Source organism: Oncorhynchus keta, chromosome 1 (genome assembly GCF_023373465.1).
Source record: "Oncorhynchus keta strain PuntledgeMale-10-30-2019 chromosome 1, Oket_V2, whole genome shotgun sequence".
NCBI classification, from domain to species: domain Eukaryota; kingdom Metazoa; phylum Chordata; class Actinopteri; order Salmoniformes; family Salmonidae; genus Oncorhynchus; species Oncorhynchus keta.
Window position 1 is genome coordinate 30,051,080 of NC_068421.1, and position 26,868 is coordinate 30,077,947.

At 42.8% G+C, this 26,868-nt stretch overlaps 1 protein-coding gene and 1 non-coding gene across 2 annotated transcripts; both read right to left on the bottom strand.

Moving 5' to 3' along the window:
- Positions 1-1,889: 1,889 nt before the first annotated feature.
- On the bottom strand, positions 1,890-26,571 carry LOC118368437 (T-complex protein 1 subunit zeta-like). Its single transcript, XM_035752570.2, has 14 exons — positions 26,327-26,571; positions 22,664-22,727; positions 22,282-22,416; positions 21,850-22,023; positions 5,955-6,058; positions 5,744-5,854; positions 5,165-5,324; positions 4,833-4,915; positions 4,448-4,544; positions 3,999-4,146; positions 3,104-3,237; positions 2,582-2,684; positions 2,384-2,456; positions 1,890-2,278 (listed from the first exon to the last, which is right to left on the bottom strand). The coding sequence occupies exons 1-14, from the start codon at positions 26,461-26,463 to the stop codon at positions 2,206-2,208; spliced, it is 1,596 nt and encodes a 531-aa protein (XP_035608463.1). The 5' UTR covers positions 26,464-26,571; the 3' UTR covers positions 1,890-2,205.
- On the bottom strand, positions 3,679-3,812 carry LOC118396477 (small nucleolar RNA SNORA15). The gene has a single exon (XR_004828200.1). It is a non-coding gene; the product is annotated as a small nucleolar RNA SNORA15 (small nucleolar RNA).
- Positions 26,572-26,868: the final 297 nt, after the last annotated feature.

Here is a 26,868-nt window from a genome sequence, read left to right on the forward strand (position 1 = left end):
GGCTAATTGACATCATTTGAGTCAATTGGAGGTGTACCTGTGGATGTTTTTCAAGGCCTAACTTCAAACTCAGTGCCTCTTTGCTTGACATCATGGGAAAATCAATATAAATCAGCAAAGACCCCAGAAAAAAAATTGTAGACCTCCACAAGGTTGGTTCATCCTTGGGAGCAATTTCAAAACGCCTGAAGGTACCACATTCATCTGTACAGACAATAGTACGCAAGTACAAACACCATGGGACCACGCAGCCATCATACCGCTCAGAAATGATAGTCTGTCTCCTAGAGATGAATGTACTTTGGTACGAAAAGTGCAAATCAATCCCAGAACAGCAAAGAACCTTGTGAAGATGCTGGCGGAAACCGGTACAAAAGTATCTATATCCACAGTAAAACAAATCCTATATCAACATAACCTGAATGTCCGCTCAGCAAGGAAGAAACCACTGCTCCAAAACAGTCATAAAAAAGCCAGACTACGGTTTGCAACTGCACATGGGGACAAAGATCGTACTCTTTGGAGAAATGTCCTCTGGTCTGATGAAACAAAAATAGAACTGTTTGGCCATAATGACCATTGTTATGTTTGGAGCAAAAAGGGGGAGGCTGGGTCTGAAAATCCATGCCAATGGATTGCAGCTATTTGTCGCTTGACTGGTATGTCTTTAAAACCAGTGGTTCTTAAACCTCTCCTTGGGGACTCTAAGCAGTTTCATATATTTGATCTATTCCAGAGCTTGCACACCTGATTCAATTCATCACTAATCATCAATGCCTTATATAGGTGAATCAGGTGAGCTAGTTTAGAGCTACAACAAAATTGTTAAACTTCTGGGCATCCCAGAGTAGAGGTTTGAGAACCACCATTTTAAACAATAGATTAATTATAACGAAGACGTGAGAAATGTCCTAGAACTATAACCTCCAAGACCTGCACTGAGGAATATTGGTCCGCTGTGTTTAGTACAGAGCAAGTAGCTAGATAACATCCACAGTGAAATATCCATTTATAGCAATCACTTATACCCTCAACTCTGGACCTCAAAGCCAGTGATACTGCATTGATAAAGAATGGTGTCCATTCTATTATATAGATTTCTGTGTTCTGAAATATTGCACCCTACTGAATTATTCCGAGATGGGAAGTGTGTTCTTTCTTCTTCTCAGCAATTCAACCATGAAGGCCTGATTCCTGCAGTCTCCTAATTGAACTCTGAAACATTTGAGGTGCAGTTAACTAATAAACTTATCCTCTGCAGCAGAGGTAACTCTGGATCTTCCTTTCCGGTCCTCATGAGAGCCAGTTTCATCATAGCGCCTAATGGTTTTTGCAACTGCACTTGAAGAAATTTTCCAGACTGACCAGGTCTTAAAGTAATGATGGAATGTTGTTTCTCTTTGACTATTTTAGCTGTTCTTTACATATGGACTTTGCCCTATTTGGTAAAAGACCAACTTCTGTTTACCCCCCTACCTTGTCAGAACACAACTGATTGGCTCCAATGCATAAAGAGATTTCATCAATTAACTTAAGGCACACCTGTTAATTGAATTACATTCCAGGTCATGAAGCTGGTTGAGTGCGCAACTCTGTCAAGGCAAAGCGTGGCTACTTTGAAGAATCTCAAATGGAAAATATATTTGGATTTGTTTACGTTACTTCATAGTTTGAGGTCTTCACTATTCTATAATGTAGAAATAAAGAAACTTGACTGGTACTGTACATTGTAGGTTATACTGCAAACTGCTTAAGGGAGTGTTAGAACACTTAAATTGTGTGCTAATTTTTGGATGAATTTTATTTATTATAAATCTGAAATTGATGCATCCTAAATTGTGCAAATGTATGACTAAATAGACGGATTATAATGAGCTGCAAACTCAACATCACAGAGCCAAGCTACAGGTTTATTACATACTAAGAGTGGGGTTTATACACATTCTTGGTATGATCCATAGCAAAAAACAAAACAAGAACACATTTTTGGGTGGGAAATTAACTCATTTGTGGGATGAAATGGAGTGTCCATGTATAATATGACAGAAGGGACATATCAACAAGCAGGGGAACAAGAGCATTCTCCATTCATCACCTATGAGAACCTAATACTGGTCCATTTATTCCCCTAGTTATTCTACGAGGCTGCTCTAATAACTAGAATCTTAAGCGGTGGTCATCCACAAGAGGTCATCGGTTCTGACCTTAGCCCTTCAGGGATGACATGCCTGCTCTCATGATCTCATCCACCAACAGGATGTTGCTGGCTATTACCGTGCTGTGTACAGAAAAAAAAAAAAAAAGTTTAATCCAAAGGGTCATTGATTCTTAAATCTACAGGGTAATACTGATTTGAGACTTTAAAAGGGTGTGTTCTGCTTACCATGAATGAAGGAGTTGTTTCTTTACACTGTAGTTATCCCAAACCCCAGCTTCTGAAGCGACCATTGGTTCACCTAAAGAAAGGTAATGCGTCAATTTTAATAGTTTTTTTTTATTTGACATAGGAAATGGGTATGATGTGAAATAAAGCCATATATACACCCAATTTGAGCTTTTAGGGAAAAAAAACATTCCATACCAGAGCTCAGGTCCACTCCAACCAGCTGACCACTCTCTTTGTACTCAGTCTGGAGTTTGACCAGGGTCTCCATTGGATCATACCCAGAGTTCTGGGCTAGTACCTGGAGAGAAAGAAACAGTCGATTAGCAGTAGACAGCAAGACTTTTCTTAAAGGGTTACTTCAGGATTTTGTCACTGAGGCCCTTATGTACTTCCCCAGAGCCAGATGAACTCGTGGATACCATTTTTGTCTCGGTGTCCAGTATGAAGGAAGTTAAGAGGTAGTTTCACAATCCAATGCTTGCTAACACTACTTAACAATTGCGCTAGCTACCAACTTTCTTCAAACTGCACGCAGAAACATAAGTTCATCAGACTCTTGGGAAGTAGATAAAGGGTCTAATTGTCAAAATCCTAAAGCATCCCTTAATCTAAAAGCTAGATATCCTTAATTGCCAGTGTTTTATCAATAGAATGTCAAAGCATGGAAGGCATTGACAAAGAAAACTTTAAACCTTTGTTTTAAGACTCATTACATACCTTAGGGATGATGAGGAGGGCATCCGCGAAAGCCTGCACACCCAGCTGAGCCCGGCCCTTCACTAACAGTTTATGCTTTATCAGAGCATCATGCACAGCTACCTCAAAGGCCCCAGCCCCTGACACCACGCAGCCTGCAAAGTCAACACTGGGGTCAGTCTCTGAACAACAGCTGATAAGCAGTACTGAAGAGCTCAGTCAGACACATAGACAAACACAATAAAGTGATTTGAGGCTAAGTTTGAAGATGTGAATGGATGCTATCTGACCAGACTAATCAACATTCTTTTGGGTCTTGACAGTGGGACATAACCTGAAATTTGTGTATGCACTAAAACTAGCTACTTCGAGAGCATAGGACTATAAGGTTCTATCTGCAAAAATATGACTGAGATAATTGGCTTTAAAGTTCCGAACCCTCATTGGTTTGAATGGTATCAGCAATTCCTATCTTGTATTCTTTTGAACTTAACCACATGAATTGAGGTATTTAAAGTATATACATAAGTAGAGAACATTGAACAGAACAAGGCTATGGCAATAAAATAAGTTAGAACCTTATAGTCCCAAGCTTGACTTGTATTCACTCCTCTATTGAGTAGGTGAGGCACAGGACAGCACTCACTCTTAGTAAAGAAATGAAAGGATGCTTTTGCATGGTGTCTGACTGCATCCACTACTGACAGAGTGACACAGAATTCATCCATGCCTACAAATCTATTTCAGCAATCATCATTTACAGAATCAGCCACATCTTGATAAAATCAAAGACTCCCCCACTCAATCTATCATCTTATGGTAAAGCCTAAAGGAGCAGGATTAAAATAGTTTCGGATTAATCCTGCCCGGAGTGCCAGATGAACAGGGTTTGAACTTCCATTGCAGCGTTACGTACCGTCCTCGATGGCGTTCTTGACGGCCCTGAGCCCATCCCTGACTGCGTCTTTGATCTGGGTCAGGGTGTGTTTGTTGGGTCCCTTTACCAGCAGGGTCACTGACCGGGGGTTCCCACACTTCTCTATGAATGTGTACTTCTCCTCACCCTGTATGGGGGAGAAACCACTACATATTTAACTTCATGATAATCCACAACATTACATCTTTCACCACCATGATATCTTATACACATTTTTACAAAATCATAGATTTTCATAGTATTGGAAAGAAGGGACAAGGCAAGCTGATAGGCCCCTTTAGTATCCTTACTCAGTGTGGTGAATTTGGACAGTGATTCCACACACAACAGGAGGAATTCTGTACCAACTGTTTGGGAAGCAGACTGGTATAGATTATTTATGACTACTTGTTCTGGTCATGAGGTAAAGAACCAGCATGTTAACTCACCAGTGTGTGTTCATAGACCAGACCAGCCTGGCCCAGGCATTCTGGAGTGAGGTCTTCAAAAGAGTTCATGGCGATACCTCCACAGGCCAGGGTGAGTCTGAGGGGAGGGGAAGAGACCGGGGGCAGACAGGTCAACAAAAAGTAAATAATTCAAAAGTAGTAACAGACATATTGTATTCACTCCTCCACTGAGTAGGTGAGGCACAGGACTGCACTCACATTTAGTAAAGTAGCAGTGAAAATATGCTTTTGCATTGTATCGGACTGATTTTACCACTGACAAGAGTAACATAATTAATTGGTCCAAGCCTAAGAAGTGTACCTCAGCAAAATGCACTGTTTAAGCTTGTAAACAAACAAAGGAGGCGGGCTATATTTATTTTACCTTTCCATGTTCCTCCTCTTGGTCCTACGCAGAGCTACAATGCCCTCTTTAGCCAGAGCATCCAGGGAATATGGGTCAATTCCCTGTGAGGAAAATACAGTTGGGTTCATTAAATATCAAAAATATAATTCCAATCAATACAACTTTAATATGGTGCAACACTGAATGCATTTGTCTGCTGAATACATGTGAAGGAGAATGCAGCTCAAAGAAAGCACACAGGGATGTTCATTGTACCGATGTGAGTCTTCAAATAATTTCCTTGAAAGATCACAGTCCACATTTCCAAAATAATTTCTTCACTGGTGAAAAAAGCAACTTCCTGGTCATACCTTCTGGTTGAGGACCACAAAGCCTTTGTTGTTATCAGCACACACTGCATTCTTGAGCTCGATTATCTTCTTCACGCGCTCCTCAATGAACTTCCTCTCAGCAGCCACCAGCTTCTCCCTCTCACCAGCACTCTTGTAGAAGAAGCCAGAGTTCACCTCGCTGAAAGTAAAGCAGGGGTTTATGTGAATTGACAGTTTATAAACTCATGCATGTTCTTTTCACAAACTGCTGAGGACACTCCATTGGGAAAGTATACAACATAGGCGGACACACCACAAGCCCCCTTATTGTAGTAGGTACATCCTATAAATAGTGACTTTCCAATTACCAAAATTCACTGCTGCTTAAAAAGAGTGTTGCCTCATCTCTTAAATTAACTCAACTGCTGTACTTGTATTAACTTCTCCATGCAGTAGGTGAGGCACAAGACAGCACTCACCTTAGTAAAGATGTGAAAGGATGCTTTTGCATGTTGTCTGAATGCATCTACTACTGAGAGTAACACAGAATGTGCCCATGCCTACAAATATATTCCAGGTAGTAAAAGGCAAAGCTAGCTGCGCCAACATTATACTGACGTTTTCTCATATTCCAAAGAGGCGTTGCAAGTGAGCACAAAGGCATCCTCCACCCGTTTCTTCATGTCAGGATGACGGGCACCGTGGTCCAACACCAGGCCTCGTATCAGCCTAGGGAGGGGACACAAAAGTCACAATGTTGGACAGAATTTGAATGTACTCCGTGTCAGTGACTGTCATGTGAGTGTGTATGAGAGAGATGTACACTCACTGTGTGTCGCTGTCAGTCTTATGCTTCATCTCCATGATCTCCACCATGAACAGGTCAATAGGCTCGTTGGGTCTGTGGATAGCCAGTACAGCATCCACCACAGCCTGCAAAATATCCACAAAGTGAGGGGGTGAAGTTAGATGTACTTATCATTCAATCAGATGACAAGTACATCAATTACAGTATTGCTTGATTGAGCTTGTCCAGAGTGTAAATGTAAAAATCGCAACATAAAAAGTGGCCTAGCCCTAGCGTCATGCCCGGACGCTTGTTCACGTTTGCTAAACGTTCTCCAAAAACATGTCACTGAAATTCACACTTCTACTCAATACAACACACACATTGAATGGGAGGAAGGAATATACATCAGTGGAGGCTGCTGAAGGGAGGATGGCTCATAATAATGGCTGGAACGGCACAAATGGAAAGGCATCAAACACATAGAAACTAAAGATGCACGATATATCGGTGAACATATCGAAATCGGACGATATTAGCTAAAAATGCCAACATCGGTATCGGCCCGATGTCTAGTTTAATGACGATGTGCAAAACCGATGTCAAAGTTGATGTGCATACCTATATAATGTACGCAAATGACGTAATGACGCTACGGAAAATTTTGCGCAACACGGCATTCCTAACCTAACCCACAATTTCTGCTGTGTGGATCGAGCAGTCATTTGAAAGAAAATTTCCGCGAGACAACTCAAAAGGCGAAATCCATAAAAAAACAGCAAGATAATAGAATTCATTGCCCTTAACAAGCAACCGTTTTCTGTCGTGGGTGATGTTGGCTTTCGCGACTGGTCGAGCACCGGTACACACTAACGTTATCAAGTGCGTTATTTTCCAGATGTTGCCCTATCGGAGTACCACAGTAATAGCATCACTGCTATTAGCTTCACAACATACTATGGAACGCCGTTTGGGTCTGCGTGTCAAATTATACACGTCAAACACTATTTGACGCATTAAATAGGTGGTTAATTTGACATGTCAAATGACAGTTCTATTCTAGAATGTTGTGTGTTCTGAATTTGCACATGCAAGCCAAGCGCCACCACTACCATCAGTAGCACTGCCATACACAAGGTCTTGTGGCATTTTTTGGTTAAACTATCCCCAATTCAATCGAATTGCAACCCTCTGCATGCACAGTGCATTCTTCCATCACACGTGCAGTGCACCCTTACATCACATGTACAGGTGATTCTCAAGATCTTGTACACTAATGAGATGCTATTGAACCCACACTACTACACTGTCTGAGCCAAGGACTGCATGCTCTCTGGTATGTTTTGATTACAATAAAAACTGGGTGGGGAGAAAATATTTTATGACATACATGATTTTTTTGTTGACTAGTAAATAGAAGCCTACAGCAAAGTGTGTTTAAATCATTTCTAACTTGTTAACCATTTCTGCTAGTTAGTTTTTGCTACCAAATGGGTTTTTAGCTTGCTTGAACCTGCTAACTGGGGTGTGTTAATTCACCTTTACCATACATGTTTCATTTTAAAACATGTATCTTAATTTTTACAGGAAAATGCCACGGGCATTATCTGATGCGTGGTACATTTCACTGCAGCTAATGTAGAAGGAAAAGTTGTGTACATTTGCAAATACTGTGCCAAATTATATGTGAAGAATGCAACAAAGATGCAGAATCATCTGGCCAAGTGCATAATGTTCCCTCGGTGCTCACAAGAAGCAATCTCTGACAAAAGTCCCTCTACTTCTATTTGAGGTGAAAACTATAAATCAGACACATTATCGATAGCAACAGCTCATGGTTCTCCTGGAATCAGAATGTTTTTTGACCAAATGGAGGAACGTAGTCAGAAATGCTGATGAATGTCTTGCTCGAGCTGTGTATGCAACTTGTTCACCTCTGATGATCACAGGCACTGTGTATTGGAAGAGATTTATGAATGTTCTTCGCCCAGCATACACTCCCAACAAGACATGCTTTATCTACTCATTTGCTGGATGCAGAGTTCAAGTGAAGGTCACGCAAATAATCTCTGATGGGTGGTCGCATGTTCGTGGGCAAGGAATAATTAGCTACATCATCTCCACCCCTCAACCAGTATTCTACAACAGCACAGACAAGGGAAAACAGACACACCGGTCTCTACATTGCAGATGAGTTGAAGGCAGCCATCAATGACCTTGGACACAGAAGGTATTTGCACTAGTGACAGACAATGCTGCATACATGAAGGCTGCTTGGTTTAAAGTGGAGGAGTCCTACCCTCACATCACACCCATTGGCTGTGCGGCTCATGCATTGAATCTGCTCCTCAAGGACATCATGGCACTGAAAACAATGGACACTACAAGAAAGCCAAGGAAATGGTTAGGTATGTGAATGGTCATCAAGTTATAGCAGCAACCTACCTCACCAGGAAAAGTGAGAAGAATAAGAAGACCACATAGAAGCTGCCCAGCAACACCCTTTTGGGGTGTTGACAGTCTCCTGGAGAGGAAGGAGACTCTCCGAGAAATGGCCATATCACAGTTTGCCGATGTGGACAGCCCCATCAAGAGGATCCTCATGGATGATATATTTGGGAGAGTGGTAAGCAGCCAGAAACCTATAGCAGTAGACATTGCATGGATTGAGGAAGACAATGCCATCCTGTCTGATGTTTAGACTCTGCTTGCAGATGTAAGAGAAGAAATCCGTACTGCCCTGCCCACTAACTGTTGCTCCAAGCAGAGGAAACTGCAGTTCTGAAATATATCAAAAAGCATGAAGACGTCTGCCTGAAGCCCATACATGCCGCAGCGTACATGTTGGACCCCAAGCATGCTGGCAAGAGCAGCCTGTATGGTGCAGAGATCAATTTGAGGCTTTTTGAGCTTGACAACGATCCATCCTCAACAAGGTTGGAAAGTGACAGTGAAGATGAGGCCTCAGCATCTGAGGTTCAATAGGTGGACATTGAAGAGGTTCAGTGAGAAGGCATGAAAGCCTGTGAGGAAGACAACCAAAACTTTAGTTTCTGGACTATCATTTTACTCACGTTCAAAACATTTTTGGGAGATGCGATGGATCATTGGGGATCATTCAATATTCCCTTTATGTTGTTCCATAAAATCATCCCATGTGAAGAGTGAACTAATTTAATTAAAACTAAATTGTTTTTATTTCTATTGGAAGGATTTAATCATTTGCAATTATGTCTACGTATGATAAGGTAAAAAGGTTTATGTTTGTCTCCATATGATAAATATATCCAATGCAAAAAACATTATATTTAAATGGTATTAATATTAATTTGCATACATTTGTTAATTCCCATGGAAAGTTTCCACGTCTGAATAATCCCCAAAATGTGCAGCCCTACCAACCACCATTAATCAGATAAGAACAGTCTTCTAAATTAGGGTTATTTTAGATGATACCTACCTATATAGTTAGCTAGCTAACTATATACAGTGGGGCAAAAAAGTATTTAGTCAGCCACCAATTGTACAAGTTCTCCCACTTAAAAATATGAGGCCCTTAATTTTCATCATAGGTACACTTCAACTATGACAGACAAAATGAGGAAAAAGAATCCAGAAATCATATTGTAGTATTTTTAATGAATTTATTTGCAAATTATGGTGGGAAAAAAGTATCTCAATACTTTGTTATATACCCTTTGTTGGCAATGACAGAGGTCAAACGTTTTCTGTAAGTCTTCACAAGGTTCACACACTGTTGCTGGTATTTTGGCCCATTCCTCCATGCAGATCTCCTCTAGAGCAGTGATGTTTTGGGGCTGTTGCTGGGAAACACGGACTTTCAACACCCTCCAAAGATTTTCTATGGGATTGAGACCTGGAGACTGGCTAGGCCACTCCAGGACCTTGAAATGCTTCTTACGAAGCCACTCCTTCGTTGCCCGGGCGGTGTGTTTGGGATCATTGTCATGCTGAAAGACCCAGCCACGTTTCATCTTCAATGCCCTTGCTGATGGAAGGAGGTTTTTACTCTAAATCTCACGATACATGGCCCCATTCATTCTTTCCTTTACACGGATCAGTCGTCCTGTTCCCTTTGCAGAAAAACAGCCCCAAAGCATGATGTTTCCACCCCCATGCTTCACAGTAGGTATGGTGTTCTTTGGATACAACTCAGCATTCTTTGTCCTCCAAACACAACGAGTTGAGTTTACCAAAAAGTTATATTTTGGTTTCATCTGACCATATGACATTCTCCCAATCTTCTTCTGGATCATCCAAATGCTCTCTAGCAAACTTCAGACGGGCCTGGCCATGTACTGGCTTAAGCAGGGGGACACGTCTGGCACTGCAGGATTTGAGTCCCTGGCGGCGTAGTGTGTTACTGATGGTAGGCTTTGTTACTTTGGTCCCAGCTCTCTGCAGGTCATTCACTAGGTCCCCCCGTGTGGTTCTGGGATTTTTGCTCACCGTTCTTGTGATCATTTTGACCCCACGGGGTGAGATCTTGCGTGGAGCCCCAGATCGAGGGAGATTATCAGTGGTCTTGTATGTCTTCCATTTCCTAATAATTGCTCCCACAGTTGATTTCTTCAAACCAAGCTGCTTACCTATTGCAGATTCAGTCTTCCCAGCCTGTTGCAGGTCTACAATTGTTTCTGGTGTCCTTTGACAGCTCTTTGGTCTTGGCCATAGTGGAGTTTGGAGTGTGACTGTTTGTGGACAGGTGTCTTTTATACTGATAACAAGTTCAAACAGGTACCATTAAAACAGGTAACAAGTGGAGGACAGAGGAGCCTCTTAACCTCTTGAAGCTATGGGGGCGCTATATCATTATTGGATAAAAAAACATGCCCGTTTTAAGCGCAATATTTTGTCACAAAAAGATGCTCGACTATGCATATAATTGCCAGCGTTGGAAAGAAAACACTGACGTTTTCAAAACTGCAAAGATATTATCTGTGAGTGCCCCAGAACTGATCTTACAGGCGAAACCAAGATGAAACTTCAAACAGGAAATGATCAGGATTTTTGACGCTCTGTTTTACTAACGTCTCCTTATATGGCTGTGAATATGCTGTGAACGAGCTTATGCGCTCTGCAGTTCGTCCAAGATGTCTGCAACATTGTGACGTATTTGTAGGCATATCATTGGAAGATTGGCCATAAGAGACTACATTTGCCAGGGGGCCGTCCGGTGTCCTTTGTCTAAGTCGGTGCGTAATTCCCAGTGGCAATCCTTGTACCATGCGATACAGAAGGAGACTCATACTTCCAGGAACGATACACACCTTGAGGATTGGTTCTAAACAACGTGTGCCATGTTTCAGTCGATATTATGGAGTTAATTTGGAAAAAAGTTTGGCGTTTGGATAACTGAATTTTCGTTTTTTTTTTGGTAGCCAAAACGTGACGCACCAAACGGACCGATTTCTCCTGCACAAAAAATCTTTCAGGAAAAACTGAACATTTGCTATCTAACTGAGAGTTTCCTCATTGAAAACATCAGAAGTTCTTCAAAGGTAAATGATTTATTGAATGTTTTTACTGGTTTTTGTGAAAATGTTGCCTGCTAAAGCTAACGCTAAATGCTAATGCTAAATACTAACGCTAAATGCTAGTTTGCTATGGTAGAGAAGCATATTTTTGAAAATCTGAGATGACAGTGTTGTTAACAAAAGGCTAAGCTTGAGAGCTAGCATATTAATTTCATTTCATTTGCGATTTTCATGAATAGTTAACGTTGCGTTATGGTATTGAGCTTGAGGCTATGATTACGCTACCGGATCCGGCATGGCTCGACGCAAGAAGTTAAAGAAGAAGTTACAGGTCTGTGAGAGCCAGAAATCTTGCTTGTTTGTAGGCGACCAAATACTTATTTTCCACCATAATTTGCAAATAAATTCATTAAAAAAAATCCTACAATGTGACTTTCTGCATTTTTTTCTCATTTTGTCTTTTATAGTTGAAGCGTACCTATGATGAAAATTACAGGCCTCATCTTTTTAAGTGGGAGAACTTGCACAATTGGTGGCTGACAATACTTTTTTGCCCCACTGTTGCTACTGAAACAGATGTCGTTTTGCTATGTTTTTGGGGAAGAACATTGTTTGCATCCATGAGCAAGCTAGCTTTTTTATTTTATTTTTATGACTAGCACTGTAGGTGCGCGAGACAACTCTACCAGCATCATAGCATACGTATTGATGAATGAATCGTTGTGACATGAAATATGATTGATAGTTATTACACATTGATTACGCTATGTAAAAGATGTATGAACGTGTTAAATTATTATGTGATGTGCAGTCATATTCGGGTCCTGATTGCGTGTCAAATAACACTATTTGACCAAAGACCCAAACTGCATTTTATAGAAATCCTGGTGGAGAATGAAACGACAAAATTAACAACGAAACAGCACAGTGAAAGAAATCTGTTTTGATTATGTTTTATTGGTAATGGGTACATATGGTAATGGGGACATATGTAAATGCCAACAAAATAACTTTTTGGTCATCTTTATTTAACTAGACAAGTTAGTTAAGAACAAAATCTTATTTACAATGATGGCCAAACCCAGACGACGCTGGGCCAATTGTGCGCCGCCCTATGGGACTCCCAATCAAGGCCGGATGTGATGCAGCCTGGATTCGAACCAAGGACTGTAGTGACGCCTATTGCACTGAGTTGCAGTGCCTTAGACCGCTGCGTCCATGTGTGTGTGATAAGCATTCTAGTACAGTTAAGTGGTTAAAAGGTCGCAAAATCAGCGCATCACTAATAGAAACCATGTGTTTGACACCAATCCACCAAATGCGCTCCAGCCATTACCACGAGCCCGTCCTCCCCTGATAAAGCTGCCACCAACCGCCTGTGATATACATGCATAATGATCTGCATGTCATTGTGTCAGTAAGGGGAAAACACTGCATGAAACCTTCACTATTCAGTTAACATGCACTCTTAAACACACACCACTCTCCCACAAACACACATACTCCCAACTTTTAAAACATTACATGCCGTCTAGACCGGGCACAGAACTTATGCAGCAGGCAAAGCCCCCGAGGACTAACTTCAGATTTTTTTTTCTTCTTTTTTGCCTCTGACCGTTCCCTCTGTTGTCTTTGCCAAGGGATATTTGATAGGGACCATTTTACAGTTCCTACCACTTCCACTGGATGTCACCAGTCTTTGGAATTTGGTTGATGTTATTCATTTGTGCAAAGAAGAAGAAGCACATCCTGGAACAAGCACATCCTGTTACCCTATTGAGAGTTGCGCAAGATGTAAAAAGGAGCATGGTTTGTGCAGCGAGTCGGAGTCAGAGGCCGAGTCTTCTCTGGTCTCTACTCCTCCCATTACGGGGTCTGAGACGCCGAAGCTTCCCACCATTAGCTCGGACAAATTGAAAACTCTAGTCATTGGCGACTCCATGACCTGCAGTTTTAGACTTAAAACGAATCATCCAGCGATCATACACTGTTTACCAGGGGGCAGGGCTACCGACGTTAAGGCTAATCTGAAGATGATGCTGGCTAAAGCTAAAACTGGCGAGTGTAGAGAGTATAGAGATATTGAGATATCGGCCAACAAGGCAGAGTTCATCTCAGCCTATGCCTCCCTCCAGTCCCTCGACTTCTTGGCACTGACGGAAACATGGATCACCACAGATAACACTGCTACTCCTACTGCTCTCTCTTCGTCCGCCCACGTGTTCTCGCACACCCCGAGAGCTTCTGGTCAGCGGGGTGGTGGCACCGGGATCCTCATCTCTCCCAAGTGGTCATTCTCTCTTTCTCCCCTTACCCATCTGTCTATCGCCTCCTTTGAATTCCATGCTGTCACATTTACCAGCCCTTTCAAGCTTAACATCCTTATCATTTATCGCCCTGCAGGTTCCTCGGAGAGTTCATCAATGAGCTTGATGCCTTGATAAGCTCCTTTCCTGAGGACGGCTCACCTCTCACAGTTCTGGGCGACTTTAACCTCCCCACGTCTACCTTTGACTCATTCCTCTCTGCCTCCTTTCCACTCCTCTCCTCTTTTGACCTCACCCTCTCACCTTCCCCCTACTCACAAGGTAGGCAATACGCTCGACCTCATCTTTACTAGATGCTGTTCTTCCACTAACCTCATTGCAACTCCTCCAAGTCTCCGACCACTACCTTGTATCCTTTTCCCTCTCGCTCTCATCCAACACTTCCCACACTGCCCCTACTCGGATGGTATCGCGCCGTCCCAACCTTCGCTCTCTCTCCCCCGCTACTCTCTCCTCTTCCATCCTATCATCTCTTCCCTCTGCTCAAACCTTCTCCAACCTATCTCCTGATTCTGCCTCCTCAACCCTCCTCTCCTCCCTTTCTGCATCCTTTGACTCTCTATGTCCCCCATCCTCCAGGCCGGCTCGGCCCTCCCCTCCCGCTCCGTGGCTCGACGACTCATTGCGAGCTCACAGAACAGGGCTCCGGGCAGCAGAGCGGAAATGGAGGAAAACTCGCCTCCCTGCGGACCTGGCATCCTTTCACTCCCTCCTCTCTACATTTTCCTCCTCTGTCTCTGCTGCTAAAGCCACTTTCTACCACTCTAAATTCCAAGCATCTGCCTCTAACCCTAGGAAGCTCTTTGCCACCTTCTCCTCCCTCCTGAATCCTCCTCCCCCCTCCTCCCTCTCTGCAGATGACTTCGTCAACCATTTTGAAAAGAAGGTCGACGACATCCGATCCTTGTTTGCTAAGTCAAACGACACCGCTGGTTCTGCTCACACTGCCCTACCCTGTGCTCTGACCTCTTTCTCCCCTCTCTCTCCAGATGAAATCTCGCGTCTTGTGACGGCCGGCCGCCCAACAACCTGCCCGCTTCACCCTATCCCCTCCTCTCTTCTCCAGACCATTTCCGGAGACCTTCTCCCTTACCTCACCCCGCTCATCAACTCATCCCTGACCGCTGGCTACGTCCCTTCCGTCTTCAAGAGAGTGAGAGTTGCACCCCTTCTGAAAAAACCTACACTCGATCCCTCCGATGTCAACAACTACAGACCAGTATCCCTTCTTTCTTTTCTCTCCAAAACTCTTGAACGTGCCGTCCTTGGCCAGCTCTCCCGCTCTCTCTCTCAGAATGACCTTCTTGATCCAAATCAGTCAGGTTTCAAGACTAGTCATTCAACTGAGACTGCTCTTCTCTGTATCACGGAGGCGCTCCGCACTGCTAAAGCTAACTCTCTCTCCTCTGCTCTCATCCTTCTAGACCTATCGGCTGCCTTCGATACTGTGAACCATCAGATCCTCCTCTCCACCCTCTCCGAGTTGGGCATCTCCGGCGCGGCCCACGCTTGGATTGCGTCCTACCTGACAGGTCGCTCCTACCAGGTGGCGTGGCGAGAATCTGTCTCCTCACCACGCGCTCTCACCACTGATGTCCCCCAGGGCTCTGTTCTAGGCCCTCTCCTATTCTCGCTATACACCAAGTCACTTGGCTCTGTCATAACCTCACATGGTCTCTCCTATCATTGCTATGCAGACGACACACAATTAATCTTCTCCTTTCCCCCTTCTGATGACCAGGTGGCGAATCGCATCTCTGCATGTCTGGCAGACATATCAGTGTGGATGACGGATCACCACCTCAAGCTGAACCTCGGCAAGACGGAGCTGCTCTTCCTCCCGGGGAAGGACTGCCCGTTCCATGATCTCGCCATCACGGTTGACAACTCCATTGTGTCCTCCTCCCAGAGCGCTAAGAACCTTGGCGTGATCCTGGACAACACCCTGTCATTCTCAACTAACATCAAGGCGGTGGCCCGTTCCTGTAGGTTCATGCTCTACAACATCCGCAGAGTACGACGCTGCCTCACACAGGAAGCGGCGCAGGTCCTAATCCAGGCACTTGTCATCTCCCGTCTGGATTACTGCAACTCGCTGGGCTCCCTGCCTGTGCCATTAAACCCCTACAACTCATCCAGAACGCCGCAGCCCGTCTGGTGTTCAACCTTCCCAAGTTCTCTCACGTCACCCCGCTCCTCCGCTCCCTCCACTGGCTTCCAGTTGAAGCTCGCATCCGCTACAAGACCATGGTGCTTGCCTACGGAGCTGTGAGGGGAACGGCACCTCAGTACCTCCAGGCTCTGATCAGGCCCTACACCCAAACAAGGGCACTGCGTTCATCCACCTCTGGCCTGCTCGCCTCCCTACCACTGAGGAAGTACAGTTCCCGCTCAGCCCAGTCAAAACTGTTCGCTGCTCTGGCCCCCCAATGGTGGAACAAACTCCCTCACGACGCCAGGACAGCGGAGTCAATCACCACCTTCCGGAGACACCTGAAACCCCACCTCTTTAAGGAATACCTAGGATAGGATAAAGTCATCCTTCTCACCCCCCCCCCCCTTAAAAGATTTAGATGCACTATTGTAAAGTGGCTGTTCAACTGGATGTCATAAGGTGAATGCACCAATTTGTAAGTCGCTCTGGATAAGAGCGTCTGCTAAATGACTTAAATGTAAATGTTATCCACGTCGGCACCAACGATGTTAGGATGAAACAGTCAGAGATCACCAAGCGCAACATAGCTTCTGCGTGTAAATCAGCTAGAAAGATGTGTTGGCATCAAGTAATTGTCTCTGGCCCCCTCCCAATTAAGGGGAGTGATGAGCTCTACAGCAGAGTCTCACAACTCAATCGCTGGTTGAAAACTGTTTTCTGCCCCTCCCAAAAGATAGAATTTGTAGATAATTGGCCCTCTTTCTGGGACTCACCCACAAACAGGACTAAGCCTGACTTGCTGAGGAGTGACGGACTCCATCCTAGCTGGAGGGGTGCTCTCATCTTATCTACCAACATAGACATGGCTCTAACTCCTCTAGTTCCACAATGAAATAGGGTGCAGGCCAAGCAGCAGGCTGTTAGCCAGCCTGCCAGCATAGTAGAGTCTGCCACTAGCACAGTCACAGTCACACAGTGTAGTCAGCTCAGCTATCACCATTGAGACCGTGTCTGTGCCTCGACCTAGGTTGGGCAAAACTAAACATGGCGGTGTTCGCCTTAGCAATCTCACTAGGATAAAGACCACCTCCATTCCTGTCATTATTGAAAGAGATCATGATACCTCACATCTCAAAATAGGGCTACTTAATGTTAGATCCCTTACTTCAAAGGCAATTATAGTCAATGAACTAATTACTGATCATAATCTTGATGTGATTGGCCTGACTGAAACATGGCTTAAGCCTGATGAATTTACTGTGTTAAATGAGGCCTCACCTCCTGGCTACACGAGTGACCATATCCCCCGTGCATCTAGCAAAGGTCTGAGGTTTTGCTAACATTTACGATAGCTAATTTCAATTTACAAAAAAAAAGAAGACGTTTTCGTCTTTTGAGCTTCTAGTCTTGAAATCTATGCAGCCTACTCAATCACTATTTACAGCTACTGTTTACAGGCCTCCTGGGCCATATACAGTGTTCCTCACTGAGTTCCTATCGGACCTTGTAGTCATAGCAGATAATATTCTAATCTTTGGTGACTTTAATATTCACATGGAAATGTCCACAGACCCACTCCAAAAGGCTTTCGGAGCCATCATCGACTCAGTGGGTTTTGTCCAACATGTCTCTGGACCCACTCACTGTCACAGTCATACGCTGGACCTAGTTTTGTCCCATGGAATAAATGTTGTGGATCTTAATGTTTTTCCTCATAATCCTGGACTATCGGACCACCATTTTATTACGTTTGCAATTGCAACAAATAATCTGCTCAGACCCCAACCAAGGAACATCAAAAGTCGTGCTATAAATTCACAGACAACACAAAGATTCCTTGATGTCCTTCCAGATTCCCTCTGTCTACCCAAGGACGCCAGAGGACAAAAATCAGTTAACCACCTAACTGAGGAACTCAATTTAACCTTGCGCAATACCCTAGATGCAGTTGCACCCCTAAAAACTAAAAACATTTCTCATGAGAAACTAGCTCCCTGGTACACAGAAAATACCCGAGCTCTGAAGCAAGCTTCCAGAAAATTGGAACGGGAATGGTGCCACACCAAACTGGAAGTCTTCCGACTAGCTTGGCAAGACAGTACCGAAGAGCCCTTACTGCTGCTCGATCATCCTATTTTTCTAACTTAATTGAGGAAAATAAGAACAATCCGAAATTCCTTTTTGATACTGTCGCAAAGCGAACTAAAAAGCAGCATTCCCCAAGAGAGGATGACTTTCACTTTAGCAGTGATAAATTCATGAACTTCTTTGAGGAAAAGATTATCATTATTAGAAAGCAAATTACAGACTCCTCTTTAAATCTGCGTATTCCTTCAAAGCTCAGTTGTCCTGAGTCTGCACAACTCTGCCAGGACCTAGGATCAAGAGAGACGCTCAAGTGTTTTAGTACTATATCTCTTGACACAATGATGAAAATAATCATGGCCTCTAAACCTTCAAGCTGCATACTGGACCCTATTCCAACTAAACTACTGAAAGAGCTGCTTCCTGTGCTTGGCCCTCCTATGTTGAACATAATAAAATGGCTCTCTATCCACCGGATGTGTACCAAACTCACTAAAAGTGGCAGTAATAAAGCCTCTCTTGAAAAAGCCAAACCTTGACCCAGAAAATATGAAAAACTATCGGCCTATATCGAATCTTCCATTCCTCTCAATTTTTAGAAAAGGCTGTTGCGCAGCAACTCACTGCCTTCCTGAAGACAATCAATGTATACGAAATGGTTCAGTCTGGTTTTAGACCCCATCATAGCACTGAGACTGCACTTGTGAAGGTGGTAAATTACATTTTAATGGCATCGGACCGAGGCTCTGCATCTGTCCTCGTGCTCCTAGACCTTAGTGCTGCTTTTGATACCATCGATCACCACATTCTTTTGGAGAGATTGGAAACCCAAATTGGTCTACACGGACAAGTTCTGGCCTGGTTTAGATCTTATCTGTCGGAAAGATATGTTTGTCTCTGTGAATGGTTTGTCCTCTGACAAATCAACTGTACATGTCGGTGTTCCTCAAGGGTCCGTTTTAGGACCACTATTGTTTTCACTATATATTTTACCTCTTGGGGATGTCATTCGAAAACATGTTAACTTTCACTGCTATGCGGATGACACACAGCTGTACATTTCAATGAAACATGGTGAAGCCCCAAAATTGCCCTTGCTAGAAGCATGCGTTTCAGACATAAGGAAGTGGATGGCTGCAAACTTTCTACTTTTAAATCCGGACAAAACAGAGATGCTTGTTCTAGGTCCCAAGAAACAAAGAGATCTTCTGTTGAATCTGACAATTAATCTTAATGGTTGTACAGTCGTCTCAAATAAAACTGAAGGACCTCGCCGTTACTCTGGACCCTGATCTCTCTTTTGAAGAACATATCAAGACCATTTCAAGGACAGCTTTTTTCCCATCTACTTAACATTGGAAAAATCAGAAACTTTGTCCAAAAATTATGCAGAAAAATTAATCCATGCTTTTGTTACTTCTAGGTTAGACTACTGCAATGCTCTACTGTCCGGCTACCCGGAGAAAGCACTAAATAAACTTCAGTTAGTGCTAAATACGGCTGCTAGAATCCTGACTAGAACCAAAAAATTTGATCATATTACTCCAGTGCTAGCCTCTCTACACTGGCTTCCTGTCAAAGCAAGGGCTGATTTCAAGGTTTTACTGCTAACCTACAAAGCATTACATGGGCTTGCTCCTACCTATCTCTGATTTGGTCCTGCCGTACATACCTACACGTACGCTACGGTCACAAGACGCAGGCCTCCTAATTGTCCCTAGAATTTCTAAGCAAACAGCTGGAGGCAGGGCTTTCTCCTATAGAGCTCAATTTTTATGGAACGGTCTGCCTACCCATGTCAGAGACGCAAACTCGGTCTCAACCTTTAAGTCTTTACTGAAGACTCATCTCTTCAGTGGGTCATATGATTGAGTGTAGTCTGGCCCAGGAGTGGGAAGGTGAACGGAAAGGCTCTGGAGCAACGAACCGCCCTTGCTGTCTCTGCCTGGCCGGTTCCCCTCTTTCCACTGGGATTCTCTGCCTCTAACCCTATTACAGGGGCTGAGTCACTGGCTTGCTGGGGCTCTCTCATGCCGTCCCTGGAAGGGGTGCGTCACCTGAGTGGGTTGATTCACTGATGTGGTCATCCTGTCTGGGTTGGCGCCCCCCCTTGGGTTGTGCAATGGCGGAGATCTTTGTGGGCTATACTCAGCCTCGTCTCAGGATAGTAAGTTGGTGGTTGAAGATATCCCTCTAGTGGTGTGGGGGCTGTGCTTTGGAAAAGTGGGTGGGGTTATATCCTTCCTGTTTGGCCCTGTCCGGGGGTGTCCTCGGATGGGGCCACAGTGTCTCCTGACCCCTCCTGTCTCAGCCTCCAGTATTTATGCTGCAGTAGTTTACGTGTCGGGGGGCTGGGGTCAGTTTGTTATATCTGGAGTACTTCTCCTGTCCTATTCGGTGTCCTGTGTGAATCTAAGTGTGCGTTCTCTAATTCTCTCCTTCATTCTCTCTTTCTCAGAGGACCTGAGCCCTGTGACCATGCCCCAGGACTACCTGACATTGCTGTCCCCTTGCTGTCCCCAGTCCACCTGACCGTGCTGCTGCTCCAGTTTCAACTGTTCTGCCTTATTATTATTCGACCATGCTGGTCATTTATGAACATTTGAACATCTTGGCCATGTTCTGTTATAATCTCCACCCGGCACAGCCAGAAGAGGACTGGCCACCCCACACAGCCTGGTTCCTCTCTAGGTTTCGGCCTGTCTAAGGAGTTTTTCCTAGCCACCGTGCTTCTACACCTGCATTGCTTGCTGTTTGGGGTTTTAGGCTGGGTTTCTGTACAGCACTTTGAGATATCAGCTGATGTACAAAGGTCTATATAAATAAAATTGATTTGATTGATTTGATTTGTTTGCTTGCTGTATTGAATACAGATTGCCCCATCTTCAATTTGATCGATTATTAACGTTTAAAAATACCTAAAGTTGTATTACAAAAGTAGTTTGAAATATTTTGGCAAAGTTTATAGGCAACTTTCGAAATGTTTTATAGTGATGTTCTGTTTTTGTAAGCTGTTTTTTTCTGGATCAAACGTGCTTTATAAATGGACATTTTGGGTATATATGGACGGAATTAATCGAGAAAAAAAAGGACCAATTGTGATGTTTATGGGACATATTGAGGTGCCAACAAAAGAAGCTCGTCAAAGGTAATGCATGTTTTATATTTTATTTCAGCGTTTTGTGTAGCGCCTGTAGGTTTGAAATATGCTACCCTCTTTATTGACAGTGCTATCATCAGATAATAACTTCTTAATGCTTTCGCCGCAAAGCTTTTTAAAATCCGACATGTTGGCTGGATTCACAACGAGTGTAGCTTTAATTGAGTATCTTACATGTGTGATTTAATGAATGTTTGATTTTATATCCTTTTTTGAATTTGCCGCGCTGCATTTCCCCTGTTTTTTCCCCCAAGTGAGACGCAAGCGTGCCCTATACCATAAGTTAAATTCACCTATATTTAAACAAAACTGACTTTATAAACATTTTGTCAACAGTTGCCATCAGGGTCTTTAGAACGGTAGGGCTAAAAAAGTAAATAGTATCATATGAAACGTTACTACGGTATTCTAAAATGTTGGTATCATAAGCATTATGACGTTTTGGTACTGGTAGACAGTGCAACAGCACCTGACTCAAGTAAATCATCTAAAATGAATATCATGATGATGATGTTGGGGAAGAAGTGTGACATCACTCCGTCCCCCACGGACTGGAGTTACCCATCCCTGCTCGAAGTATTTGAAAGATTTCAAATCGTTTGAACACAGATCCAGACAAGTGCTTGCTTGACAAGCAATAAAGTAATGTAAGCCAGATTAATGAACTCTCCAACCCACCACTCACAACAAACAGTCAAACACACACTCCTACCTCTGTGAGGAGATCAGCCAGCTCAGCATGGACCTTGGTTCTGAGGGAGGTGCGGGCCACGTGGATGAGGGTCTCTCTGTCCATCTCTCTGGTCACCTTCATCTCCTCCAGCACCTCCAGAGCCTTATCCTTGGCTGCCTCAAAACCTTCTGCTATTATCCGTGGGTGGAGACCCTTTTTGGTGGGGGAAAAAAATCACAAAACCGGTTAGGGGAAAAAAACACAGGAATAGGGGGTTAACCAATGGTACTGGGATGCAGATTCTGCAATCTGCTTTAGTTACACCGATTCTACATGTATCAATTAACTATCACACAACCTTGCTAAAAATTTAATTCTTCATCAAAATACCTTCTTTCAACAATGAAACTACCAGTGTTGAAAAGGGTATTTCAATGACATGTTGGAGGCTTCTCCCAAGCCAAATCTCACCTCTGACACATACAGGTCTGCTTGTTTCAGGAGCTCCCCAATGATGAGCACATTGGATGTTGTACCGTCACCTGTGATGTCATCCTGTGCCGTAGCCACTTTGGCAATCAAGGATGCCGTCGGATGCTGGATTTGCTGATTGAAGAAAAGACATAAGTGTCAAAGCAAGAATATAAAGCAATCTATCTCACACTTAGTAAGGTTACAGCTGTTAGATGAAATGTACTAGTCTGTTGAATACATGTGGAGGAGAATGCAACTCCTCCAATAGAGGTTACAGACCAAACTTTACTCTAGCACTGAGTAAAATCCAGGGGAGATAAAAAAATAAGCAGACACGGGTGTTCACTGTGCATCAAACTCATGGGAACATTTTTCTTACCATTTCGTGCAACAAGACATTACCATCTTTGGTCAACTTTATGTCACCAGCCCCTGATACAAGCCTGCAAGTAAGCACACAAAAATCATTTGTTAGAGAGTCATGTTTGCATATTTAATACATTACTAGATGCATTGTAGGCTTATGTCTCTAATCATGTGAGTATAGCTAGAAGGCAATAAGACTAGTTGTATATAAACTATGATACAGTCAGCTTTTAAGTTAGTCTCTAAAGTAGAAGTCGACCGATTATGATTTTTCACCGCCGATACCGATTATTGGAGGACCAAAAAAAACTGATACCGATTAAATCAACCATTTTTTTTATTTGTAATAATGACAATTACAACAATACTGAATGAACACTTATTTTAACTTAATACATCAATAAATCAATTTAGCCTCAAGTAAATAATGAAACATGTTAAATTTGGTTTAAATAAGTTTTGGAGAAGAAAGAAAAAGTGCAATATGTGCAATGTAAGAAAGCTAACGTTTGAGTTCCTTGCTCAGAACATGAGAACATATGAAAGCTGGTGGTTCCTTTTAACATGAGTTTTCAATATTCCCAGGTAAGAAGTTTTAGGTTGTAGTTATTATTATAGGACTATTTCTCTCTATACCATTTGTATTTCATTAACCTTTGACTATTGGATGTTCTTATAGGCACTTTAGTATTGCCAGTGTAACAGTATAGCTTCCATCCCTCTCCTCACTCCTCCCTCGCCTCGAACCAGCAATACAACGACAATTAGCGGGCGCTAACTAGCTGGCCATTTCACTTCGGTTACACAAGCCTCATCTCGGGAGTTGAAAGGCTTGAAGTCATAAAAAGCGCAATGCTTGACGCACAACGAAGAGCTGCTGGCAAAACGCACTAAAGTGCTGTTTGAATGAATGTTTACGCGCCTGCTTCTGCCTACCAGTCAGATAGCTAGATACTCAGTCAGATACTTAGATACTTGTATGCTCAGTCAGATTATATGCAACGCAGGACACGCTAGATAATATCTAGTAATATCATCAACCATGTGTAGTTAACTAGTGATTATAATTGTTGTTTATAAAATAAGTTTAACCTGTTAAGTCGAACCCTCTACTTTTTCGAACATTCTGTTAAAAATCGCGCAACATTTCAGCACCCTGCCACTCAGGCCAGGAATATAGTATATGCATATGATTAGTATGTGTGGATAGAAAACACTCAGACGTTTATAGAACTGGTTAAATCACGGCTGTGACTATAACAGAACGTGCGTTTCATCGAAAAGTGCAGGAAAATCTGATCACTGAAAATGGAAATAAATATCCATGCGCGACTTCAAGGAATTGTTCAAAGTGAACCGAATTAAATGAGGCCGAGGTTGCAGTGCCTACAGCTTCCACACGTTGTCTAGAGTCTTGTCATTTGATTCAGCTTTGATTCTTGGTCATACCGAATCAAGGGAACCGATTCCCTCCGGTCTCCGACCGGATGTTTTGGTCGAGCTCTCTCCAGACATTTTTTTGAGACAGACACCTATAGAATTGACATCGCCTCCTGATGAATTTTATCGCTTATTAACGTGTACTAATACCTAAAGTTGCATTACAAAAGTATTTTGAAGTGTTTTGTGAAAGTTTATCGTCGACTTTTTGAATTTTAAAAAATGACGTTACGTTATGAAACGCTATTTTTTTCCGTTTATCACACAGTCTTCATAGATCGATATCTAGGCTATATATGGACCGATTTAATCGGAAAAAAAGACCCAATAGTGATTATGGGACGTCTAGGAGTGCCAACAAAGAAGATGGTCAAAGGTAATGAATGTTTTATATTTTAAATGTGCGGTTTGTGTAGCGACGACTATGCTAATTATTTTGTTTACGTCCCCTGCGGGTCTTTTGGGGTGTTACATGCTATCAGATAATAGCTTCTCATGCTTTCGCCGAAAGGCATTTTAAAAATCTGACTTGTTGCCTGGATTCACAACGAGTGTAGCTTTAATTCAATACCCTGCATGTGTATTTTAATGAACGTTTGAGTTTTAACTAATACTATTAGCATTTAGCGTAGCGCATTTGCATTTCCAGAGCTCTAGATGGGACGCCTGCGTGCCAGGTAGGAGCAAGAGGTTAATGCTAGCTAGCAACTTACCTTGGCTTACTGCATTCGCCTAACAAGCAGTCTCCTTGTGGAGTGCAACGAGAGAGAGGCAGGTCGTTATTGCGTTGGTCTAGTAACTGTAAGGTTACCCCCGAGCTGACAAGGTGAAAATCTGTCATTCTGCCTCTGAACAAGGCAGTTAACCCACCGTTCCTAGGCTGTCATTGAAAATAAGTACGTGTTCTTAACCGACTTGCCTAGTTAAATAAAGGTATAACAAATTATAACAATAAAATTCATATAAATATATATTTTATTATTATTCATTTTTTTTATTTTTTTTTTTTAATCGGCAAATCAACGCCCAAAAATATCTATTTCCAATTGTTATAAAAACTTGAAATCGGCCCTAATTAATCGGCCATTCCGATTAATCGGTCCACCTCTAATTGTGATGTTGAACAATAAACTGGGATTAGAACGTTCGGAAGGCGAGTTGATGCCACAGTGCTCAACAGAACTAATAGGAGCTGGCAGGGTGAAAAAATGCCCTAAAATAAGGCCGTTTTTTTCATGATTACTTAAACTATGGCAGGCAGCTGGGCCATATGGTAATACTATGAAACTGGGCTCCAGCACAGATGCAATGAACTAGTTTTTATTAGAGAAAAGCGTTACAAATGTCATGTGTCCAGCCTACTAGGGGTTAGATTATGGTTAAAGATAAACTTCATCCATTTTTTATGTTATATTGTTTTTGTGCATCTGAGCGATGTTCTATCGATTCCCAGGGTCATTTCATGTTTTCATGTGTATCTGAGTTATTGGAGTTCAAGCAGGCAGAAATCCAGCCAGTATGTAGCATTGTGATAAGAGTTTGCAAAGCTGTCATGAAGGCAAAGGGTGGCTACTTGTAAGAACCTCAAAATATATTTTGATTTGTTACTACACGATTCCATGTGTCATTTCATAGTTTGTCTTCACTCCATTTCTACAATGTAGAAAATAATAAAAAAAATATTTTTTAAACCATGGAATGAGTAGGTGCCCAAACTTTCGACTGGTACCGTGTGTGTGATATATATATATATTTTTAAATAGTTCCCGCGGCTATGCTCAGACTTTTAGTGACTGTTCTAATGCTAGTGCATTGTTCAATTGTGCTAGTTAGCAACTTCCTTCAAACTGCACGCAGAGACAAACATGGTATCCACGAGTTTAACGTTACCCAAATTTGGAGAAGTATATTAAGGCCCTCATTACCAAAATCCTGAAGTATCCCTGTAAGAAGTACTACTGTACTAGTAACGGTAGGTTCCTATTAGTACATATTCGGCTAGCTAAATCAAAGCTAACTAACAGTAACGTTAGTTAAAACAAGTATTTTGGTGTTGGCTAGGAAATCCACTATCTAGCCAGATGAGTTTCTTAGAAACTACTGCCTACAATGGATCTGACAAAAGAAACATGTTTCATACCATAAATGGCCTACTGGCTGCCAGGCTACCACGATGCTAGCTAAAGCTAGCAGCAGTAGTAGTAGCATGCTAGCTAGCATGACCAGTCGCACTCACATTTTCATTGTTCCTTTTGGTCCCAAATTACTTTTGAGCACATCCTGAAGACCACGCGCAGCGCTGATATTTACTGCAAGCGCGGCTTGAGCACGGGCCACCTCAGCTTTCGGGTTTAATGCCTTTATTGCAGTCATGGTGTAAGCATGAGCTATTCAGTTAATCCACACCGTATAATTTACAGTAACGGCTAAACTAACAGAGGCCGGTTTCTGGAACTTTCTGGGCTTCACGTGCGGAAATTGACAGTGGTCCCGCCTTACTGTATTTCATTGGCCAGCTGTTAGACGGAAATCCAAATTACCCTGATTGGTGGAACAACAGCTCACTCAAATATCGAAAGAAAGGAGTCAAACCTGTTTGTTCACGAGATTCAATTTGGCGCTGAACGGGACATAATAAAAATAAAAATCTGTTCAAACTGGGCTGTTTATAAAATGTATGTGATTTATAAATCAATTACAAAGTGCACTCACTGCGCCTTTCTAAGCTCTACCATCATGAGCAACAACTTTGTATTGCACATGTGTAAAATGAAATGC